The 10461-nt window shown below is 48.8% G+C and overlaps 1 protein-coding gene across 3 annotated transcripts in view; it reads right to left on the reverse strand.

Annotated features, from left to right (window-relative positions):
- Positions 1-10461, reverse strand: part of LOC115149541 (MOB kinase activator 3B) — a 132172-nt gene continuing 121711 nt past the window's right edge. For 2 of the 3 annotated variants that reach the window (XM_029692490.1, XM_029692488.1), the window contains exon 4: positions 1-450. In XM_029692490.1, coding sequence (XP_029548350.1) covers positions 421-450 — 30 coding nt within the window. In that variant the 3' untranslated portion in view covers positions 1-420. The remainder of the gene's footprint in view (positions 451-10461) is intronic. The other variant, XM_029692489.1, reaches the window with a different exon arrangement.

A 10461-nucleotide genomic window follows, 5' to 3' on the forward strand; every position in this document is an offset into this window, starting at 1 on the left:
CCAGCTAGCCAGTGAATCAGTCAGTCATCCAGCTGGCCAGTGAATCAGTCAGCCAGCCTGCCAGTAAGTCAGTCAGTCAGTCAGTGGTCCTAGTAGTCATACTCTCATATAGAACATAATCAACTCGTGCAAAAATGAGTTAATCAGCTCCTCCTCTGTGATCTGGTCTTATAGAGAGAGTTCTTTAACATAACAAACTACAGCAGAGTCTTGTCTTCGCATCCTGTCTTGTCTGTGCATCCAGCCAGGCAGGCGTATCTGCAGGTAACATGGTTCTTCTCCGGCTACCAGACGCACAGCGATGATGTCATCAAGCTTCACTAGAGGCATCTCTGCTGCTCGCTGGACCCCGTCCCACAGCGTATCCATGGTAACCTCCTCCCAGGCCATCAGCAGCTCCAGTGGTTCTGCTACAACACCTCAGTGACACATCCCAGACGTCATATCTTTCTGGAAGAGATAAATAAGTTACTAGAGAGAGTGAGAGGATGAAACTGATTCAACGTTCACAATTGCGTTTGTTTACAACGACACTTGTAACTGTGCTCCGTTCGATAGTATTTCATGACAACTGTTCGGTCAAGACAGGTGTGAGTCCCTGTATCCGCAGAGAAGGAGTTTGGCACAGTGACAGGCTGGTAAAATGAGCTGAGCGCCACCTTGGTGAGAGGGCCATCACTACTCTCAAGGTCAATGTACTAACACACCCAGAGAACTCACAGCTAGGCAACAGCCTTTCTTCCATCGCCAGGGCCAGTAGAAGGGTAGCACCAAGACCTCCAGTCGTCCTGGTCCTTATTTCTGCTTCATGTGTGCTGCTGTAATTGTTTATTTTCTGTTGCCTGTATGGAGGCTGATAGAGGACTGATTACATCTCCCTGTTCCACTGTATGGAGGCTGATAGAGGACTGATTACATCTCCCTGTTCCATTGTATGGAGGCTGATAGAGGACTGATTACATCTCCCTGTTCCACTGTATGGAGGCTGATAGAGGACTGATTACATCTCCCTGTTCCACAGTATGGAGGCTGATAGAGGACTGACTACATCTCCCTGTTCCACTGTATGGAGGCTGATAGAGGACTGATTACATCTCCCTGTTCCACTGTATGGAGGCTGATAGAGGACTGACTACATCTTCCTGTTCCACTGTATGGACGCTGATAGAGGACTGACTACATCTCCCTGTTCCACTGTATGGAGGCTGATAGAGGACTGACTACATCTCCCTGTTCCACTGTATGGGGGCTGATAGAGGACTGACTACATCTCCCTGTTCCACTGTATGGAGGCTGATAGAGGACTGATTACATCTCTCTGTTCCACTGTATGGAGGCTGATAGAGGACTGACTACATCTCCCTGTTCCACTGTATGGAGGCTGATAGAGGACTGACTACATCTCCCTGTTCCACTGTATGGAGGCTGATAGAGGACTGACTACATCTCCCTGTTCCACTGTATGGAGGCTGATAGAGGACTGACTACATCTCCCTGTTCCACTGTATGGAAGCTGATAGAGGACTGATTACATCTCCCTGTTCCACTGATAGAAGACTGATTACATCTCCCTGTTCCACTGTATGGAGGCTGATAGAGGACTGATTACATATCCCTGTTCCACTGTATGGAGGCTGATAGAGGACTGACTACATCTCCCTGTTCCACTGTATGGAGGCCGATAGAGGACTGATTACATCTCCCTGTTCCACTGTATGGAGGCTGATAGAGGACTGATTACATCTCCCTGTTCCACTGATAGAGGACTGATTACATCTCCCTGTTCCACTGTATGGAGGCTGATAGAGGACTGACTACATCTCCCTGTTCCACTGTATGGAGGCCGATAGAGGACTGATTACATCTCCCTGTTCCACTGTATGGAGGCTGATAGAGGACTGACTACATCTCCCTGTTCCACTGTATGGAGGCTGATAGAGGACTGATTACATCTCCCTGTTCCACTGATAGAGGACTGATTACATCTCCCTGTTCCACTGATAGAGGACTGACTACATCTCCCTGTTCCACTGTATGGAGGCTGATAGAGGACTGACTACATCTCCCTGTTCCACTGATAGAGGACTGACTACATCTCCCTGTTCCACTGTATGGAGGCTGATAGAGGACTGACTACATCTCCCTGTTCCACTGTATGGAGGCTGATAGAGGACTGATTACATCTCCCTGTTCCACTGTATGGAGGCTGATAGAGGACTGACTACATCTCCCTGTTCCACTGTATGGAGGCTGATAGAGGACTGACTACATCTCCCTGTTCCACTGTATGGAGGCTGATAGAGGACTGACTACATATCCCTGTTCCACTGTATGGAGGCTGATAGAGGACTGACTACATCTCCCTGTTCCACTGTATGGAGGCTGATAGAGGACTGATTACATCTCCCTGTTCCACTGTATGGAGGCTGATAGAGGACTGATTACATCTCCCTGTTCCACTGTATGGAGGATGATAGAGGACTGATTACATCTCCCTGTTCCACTGTATGGAGGCTGATAGAGGACTGATTACATCTCCCTGTTCCACTGTATGGAGGCTGATAGAGGACTGACTACATCTCCCTGTTCCACTGTATGGAGGCTGATAGAGGACTGATTACATCTCCCTGTTCCACTGTATGGAGGCTGATAGAGGACTGACTACATCTCCCTGTTCCACTGTATGGAGGCTGATAGAGGACTGACTACATCTCCCTGTTCCACTGTATGGAGGCTGATAGAGGACTGATTACATCTCCCTGTTCCACTGTATGGAGGCTGATAGAGGACTGATTACATCTCCCTGTTCCACTGTATGGAGGCTGATAGAGGACTGATTACATCTCCCTGTTCCACTGTATGGAGGCTGATAGAGGACTGATTACATCTCCCTGTTCCACTGTATGGAGGCTGACAGAGGACTGACTACATCTCCCTGTTCCACTGTATGGAGGCTGATAGAGGACTGATTACATCTCCCTGTTCCACTGTATGGAGGCTGATAGAGGACTGACTACATCTCCCTGTTCCACTGAATGGAGGCTCATAGAGGACTGATTACATCTCCCTGTTCCACTGTATGGAGGCTGATAGAGGACTGACTACATCTCCCTGTTCCACTGTATGGAGGCTGATAGAGGACTGATTACATCTCCATGTTCCACTGTATGGAGGCTGATAGAGGACTGATTACATCTCCCTGTTCCAATGTATGGAGGCTGATAGAGGACTGATTACATCTCCCTGTTCCACTGTATGGAGGCTGATAGAGGACTGATTACATCTCCCTGTTCCACTGTATGGAGCCTGACAGAGGACTGACTACATCTCCCTGTTCCACTGATAGAGGACTGACTACATCTCCCTGTTCCACTGTATGGAGGCTGATAGAGGACTGACTACATCTCCCTGTTCCACTGTATGGAGGCTGATAGAGGACTGACTACATCTCCCTGTTCCACTGTATGGAGGCTGATAGAGGACTGATTACATCTCCCTGTTCCACTGATAGAGGACTGACTACATCTCCCTGTTCCACTGATAGAGGACTGACTACATCTCCCTGTTCCACTGTATGGAGGCTGATAGAGGACTGACTACATCTCCCTGTTCCACTGATAGAGGACTGACTACATCTCCCTGTTCCACTGATAGAGGACTGACTACATCACCCTGTTCCACTGTATGGAGGCTGATAGAGGACTGACTACATATCCCTGTTCCACTGATAGAGGACTGACTACATCTCCCTGTTCCACTGTATGGAGGCTGATAGAGGACTGACTACATCTCCCTGTTCCACTGTATGGAGGCTGATAGAGGACTGACTACATCTCCCTGTTCCACTGTATGGAGGCTGATAGAGGACTGACTACATCTCCCTGTTCCACTGATAGAGGACTGACTACATCTCCCTGTTCCACTGTATGGAGGCTGATAGAGGACTGATTACATCTCCCTGTTCCACTGATAGAGGACTGATTACATCTCCCTGTTCCACTGTATGGAGGCTGATAGAGGACTGACTACAACTCCCTGTTCCACTGTATGGAGGCTGATAGAGGACTGACTACATCTCCCTGTTCCACTGTTTGGAGGCCGATAGAGGACTGATTACATCTCACTGTTCCACTGTATGGAGGCTGATAGAGGACTGATCACATCTCCCTGTTCCACTGTATGGAGGCTGATAGAGGACTGATTACATCTCCCTGTTCCACTGTATGGAGGCTGACAGAGGACTGACTACATCTCCCTGTTCCACTGATAGAGGACTGACTACATCTCCATGTTCCACTGTATGGAGGCTGATAGAGGACTGACTACATCTCCCTGTTCCACTGTATGGAGGCTGATAGAGGACTGACTACATCTCCCTGTTCCACTGTATGGAGGCTGATAGAGGACTGATTACATCTCCCTGTTCCACTGATAGAGGACTGACTACATCTCCCTGTTCCACTGATAGAGGACTGACTACATCTCCCTGTTCCACTGTATGGAGGCTGATAGAGGACTGACTACATCTCCCTGTTCCACTGATAGAGGACTGACTACATCTCCCTGTTCCACTGTATGGAGGCTGATAGAGGACTGACTACATCTCCCTGTTCCACTGTATGGAGGCTGATAGAGGACTGACTACATCTCCCTGTTCCACTGTATGGAGGCTGATAGAGGACTGACTACATCTCCCTGTTCCACTGATAGAGGACTGACTACATCTCCCTGTTCCACTGTATGGAGTCTGATAGAGGACTGATTACATCTCCCTGTTCCACTGATAGAGGACTGATTACATCTCCCTGTTCCACTGTATGGAGGCTGATAGAGAACTGACTACAACTCCCTGTTCCACTGTATGGAGGCTGATAGAGGACTGACTACATCTCCCTGTTCCACTGTTTGGAGGCCGATTGAGGACTGATTACATCTCCCTGTTCCACTGTATGGAGGCTGATAGAGGACTGATCACATCTCCCTGTTCCACTGTATGGAGGCTGATAGAGGACTGATTACATCTCCCTGTTCCGCTGTATGGAGGCCGATAGAGGACTGATTACATCTCCCTGTTCCACTGTATGGAGGCTGATAGAGGACTGATTACATCTCCCTGTTCCACTGATAGAGGACTGACTACATCTCCCTGTTCCACTGTATGGAGGCTGATAGAGGACTGACTACATCTCCTTGTTCCACTGTATGGAGGCTGATAGAGGACTGATTACATCTCCCTGTTCCACTGATAGAGGACTGACTACATCTCCCTGTTCCACTGATAGAGAACTGACTACATCTCCCTGTTCCACTGTATGGAGGCTGATAGAGGACTGACTACATCTCCCTGTTCCACTGATAGAGGACTGACTACATCTCCCTGTTCCACTGTATGGAGGCTGATAGAGGACTGACTACATCTCCCTGTTCCACTGTATGGAGGCTGATAGAGGACTGACTACATCTCCCTGTTCCACTGTATGGAGGCTGATAGAGGACTGATTACCTCTCCCTGTTCCACTGTATGGAGGCTGACAGAGGACTGACTACACCTCCCTGTTCCACTGATAGAGGATTGACTACATCTCCCTGTTCCACTGTATGGAGGCTGATAGAGGACTGACTACATCTCCCTGTTCCACTGTATGGAGGCTGATAGAGGACTGACTACATCTCCCTGTTCCACTGTATGGAGGCTGATAGAGGACTGACTACATCTCTCTGTTCCACTGATAGAGGACTGACTACATCTCCCTGTTCCACTGTATGGAGGCTGATAGAGGCCTGACTACATATCCCTGTTCCACTGATAGAGGACTGACTACATCTCCCTGTTCCACTGTATGGAGGCTGATAGAGGACTGACTACATCTCCCTGTTCCACTGTATGGAGGCTGATAGAGGACTGACTACATCTCCCTGTTCCAATGTATGGAGGCTGATAGAGGACTGACTACATCTCCCTGTTCCACTGATAGAGGACTGACTACATCTCCCTGTTCCACTGTATGGAGTCTGATAGAGGACTGATTACATCTCCCTGTTCCACTGATAGAGGACTGATTACATCTCCCTGTTCCACTGTATGGAGGCTGATAGAGAACTGACTACAACTCCCTGTTCCACTGTATGGAGGCTGATAGAGGACTGACTACATCTCCCTGTTCCACTGTTTGGAGGCCGATAGAGAACTGATTACATCTCCCTGTTCCACTGTATGGAGGCTGATAGAGGACTGATCACATCTCCCTGTTCCGCTGTATGGAGGCCGATAGAGGACTGATTACATCTCCCTGTTCCACTGTATGGAGGCTGATAGAGGACTGATTACATCTCCCTGTTCCACTGATAGAGGACTGACTACATCTCCCTGTTCCACTGTATGGAGGCTGATAGAGGACTGACTACATCTCCCTGTTCCACTGTATGGAGGCTGATAGAGGACTGATTACATCTCCCTGTTCCACTGATAGAGGACTGACTACATCTCCCTGTTCCACTGATAGAGAACTGACTACATCTCCCTGTTCCACTGTATGGAGGCTGATAGAGGACTGACTACATCTCCCTGTTCCACCGATAGAGGACTGACTACATCTTCCTGTTCCACTGTATGGAGGCTGATAGAGGACTGACTACATCTCCCTGTTCCACTGTATGGAGGCTGATAGAGGACTGACTACATCTCCCTGTTCCACTGTATGGAGGCTGATAGAGGACTGTCTACATCTCCCTGTTCCACTGTATGGAGGCTGATAGAGGACTGACTACATCTCCCTGTTCCACTGTATGGAGGCTGATAGAGGACTGATCACATCTCCCTGTTCCGCTGTATGGAGGCCGATAGAGGACTGATTACATCTCCCTGTTCCACTGTATGGAGGCTGATAGAGACTGATTACATCTCCCTGTTCCACTGATAGAGGACTGACTACATCTCCCTGTTCCACTGTATGGAGGCTGATAGAGGACTGACTACATCTCCCTGTTCCACTGTATGGAGGCTGATAGAGGACTGATTACATCTCCCTGTTCCACTGATAGAGGACTGACTACATCTCCCTGTTCCACTGATAGAGAACTGACTACATCTCCCTGTTCCACTGTATGGAGGCTGATAGAGGACTGACTACATCTCCCTGTTCCACCGATAGAGGACTGACTACATCTTCCTGTTCCACTGTATGGAGGCTGATAGAGGACTGACTACATCTCCCTGTTCCACTGTATGGAGGCTGATAGAGGACTGACTACATCTCCCGTTCCACTGTATGGAGGCTGATAGAGGACTGACTACATCTCCCTGTTCCACTGATAGAGGACTGACTACATCTCCCTGTTCCACTGTATGGAGGCTGATAGAGGACTGGTTACATCTCCCTGTTCCACTGTATGGAGGCTGATAGAGGACTGATTACATCTCCCTGTTCCACTGTATGGAGGCTGATAGAGGACTGACTACATCTCCCTGTTCCACTGATAGAGAACTGACTACATCTCCCTGTTCCACTGTGTGGAGGCTGATAGAGGACTGACTACATCTCCCTGTTCCACTGATAGAGGACTGACTACATCTCCCTGTTCCACTGTATGGAGGCTGATAGAGGACTGACTACATCTCCCTGTTCCACTGTATGGAGGCTGATAGAGGACTGACTACATCTCCCTGTTCTAATGACTGGAGGCTGATAGAGGACTGACTACATCTCCCTGTTCCACTGTATGGAGGCTGATAGAGGACTGATTACATCTGCCTGTTCCACTGTATGGAGGCTGATAGAGGACTGACTACATCTCCCTGTTCCACTGTATGGAGGCTGATAGAGGACTGATTACATCTCCCTGTTCCACTGTATGGAGGCTGATAGAGGACTGACTACATCTCCCTGTTCCACTGATAGAGGACTGACTACATCTCCCTGTTCCACTGTATGGAGGCTGATAGAGGACTGACTACATCTCCCTGTTCCGCTGTATGGAGGCTGATAGAGGACTGATTACATCTCCCTGTTCCGCTGTATGGAGGCTGATAGAGGACTGATTACATCTCCCTGTTCCACTGTATGGAGGCTGATAGAGGACTGACTACATCTCCCTGTTCCACTGTATGGAGGTTGATGGAGGACTGATTACATCTCCCTGTTCCACTGTATGGAGGCTGATAGAGGACTGACTACATCTCCCTGTTCCACTGTATGGAGGCTGATAGAGGACTGATTACATCTCCCTGTTCCACTGTATGGAGGCTGATAGAGGACTGATTACATCTCCCTGTTCCACTGTATGGAGGCTGATAGAGGACTGATTACATCTCCCTGTTCCACTTTATGGAGGCTGATAGAGGACTGACTACATCTCCCTGTTCGCCTGTATGGAGGCTGATAGAGGACTGACTACATCTCCCTGTTCCACTGATAGAGGACTGACTACATCTCCCTGTTCCACTGTATGGAGTCTGATAGAGGACTGATTACATCTCCCTGTTCCACTGATAGAGGACTGATTACATCTCCCTGTTCCACTGAATGGAGGCTGATAGAGAACTGACTACAACTCCCTGTTCCACTGTATGGAGGCTGATAGAGGACTGACTACATCTCCCTGTTCCACTGTTTGGAGGCCGATAGAGGACTGATTACATCTCCATGTTCCACTGTATGGAGGCTGATAGAGGACTGATCACATCTCCCTGTTCCACCGTATGGAGGCTGATAGAGGACTGATTACGTCTCCCTGTTCCGCTGTATGGAGGCCGATAGAGGACTGATTACATCTCCCTGTTCCACTGTATGGAGGCTGATAGAGGACTGATTACATCTCCCTGTTCCACTGATAGAGGACTGACTACATCTCCCTGTTCCACTGTATGGAGGCTGATAGAGGACTGACTACATCTCCCTGTTCCACTGTATGGAGGCTGATAGAGGACTGATTACATCTCCCTGTTCCATGATAGAGGACTGACTACATCTCCCTGTTCCACTGATAGAGAACTGACACTACATCTCCCTGTTCCACTGTATGGAGGCTGATAGAGGACTGACTACATCTCCCTGTTCCACTGATAGAGGACTGACTATCTACATCTCCCTGTTCAATGTATGGAGGCTGATAGAGGACTGACTACATCTCCCTGTTCCGCTGTATGGAGGCTGATAGAGGACTGATTACATCTCCCTGTTCCACTGTATGGAGGCTGATAGAGGACTGTTTACATCTCCCTGTTCCACTGTATGGAGGCTGATAGAGGACCGATTACATCTCCTGTTCCACTGTATGGAGGCTGATAGAGGACTGACTACATCTCCCTGTTCCACTGTATGGAGGCTGATAGAGGACTGATTACATCTCCCTGTTCCACTGTATGGAGGCTGATAGAGGACTGACTACATCTCCCTGTTCCACTGTATGGAGGTTGATAGAGGACTGATTACATCTCCCTGTTCCACTGTATGGAGGCTGATAGAGGACTGACTACATCTCCCTGTTCCACTGTATGGAGGCTGATAGAGGACTGATTACATCTCCCTGTTCCACTGTATGGAGGCTGATAGAGGACTGATTACATCTCCCTGTTCCACTGTATGGAGGCTGATAGAGGACTGATTACATCTCCCTGTTCCACTTTATGGAGGCTGATAGAGGACTGACTACATCTCCCTGTTCCACTGTATGGAGGCTGATAGAGGACTGACTACATCTCCCTGTTCCACTGATAGAGGACTGACTACATCTCCCTGTTCCACTGTATGGAGTCTGATAGAGGACTGATTACATCTCCCTGTTCCACTGATAGAGGACTGATTACATCTCCCTGTTCCACTGTATGGAGGCTGATAGAGAACTGACTACAACTCCCTGTTCCACTGTATGGAGGCTGATAGAGGATGACTAAATCTCCTGTTCCACTGTTTGGAGGCCGATAGAGGACTGATTACATCTCCCTGTTGCCACTGTATGGAGGCTGATAGAGGACTGATCACATCTCCCTGTTCCACTGTAGGGAGGCTGACAGAGGACTGATTACATCTCCCTGTTCCGCGGTATGGAGGCCGATAGAGGACTGATTACATCTCCCTGTTCCACTGTATGGGAGGGCTTATGAGGACTGACTACATCTCCCTGTTCCACTGATAAGGACCTACTACATCTCCCTGTTCCACTGTAATGAGGTGATGAGGACGACTAGCGCTCCCTGTTTCCACTGTAGGAGGGCTGATAGAGGACTGATTACATCTCCCTGGTTCCAAGATAGCGGACTGACTACTCTCCCTGTTCCACTGGATAGAGAACTGACTACATTCCCTTGTCCACTGTATGGAGGCTGATAGAGGACTGACTCATCTCCCTAGTTCCACTGATAGTAGTGGACAGACTACATCTCCCTGTTCCAATGATAGAGGACTGACTACATCTCCCTGTTCCACTGATAGAGAACTGACTACATCTCCCTGTTCCACTGTA

The sequence above is a fragment of the Salmo trutta genome, chromosome 15 (assembly GCF_901001165.1).
Source record: "Salmo trutta chromosome 15, fSalTru1.1, whole genome shotgun sequence".
NCBI lineage: Eukaryota > Metazoa > Chordata > Actinopteri > Salmoniformes > Salmonidae > Salmo > Salmo trutta.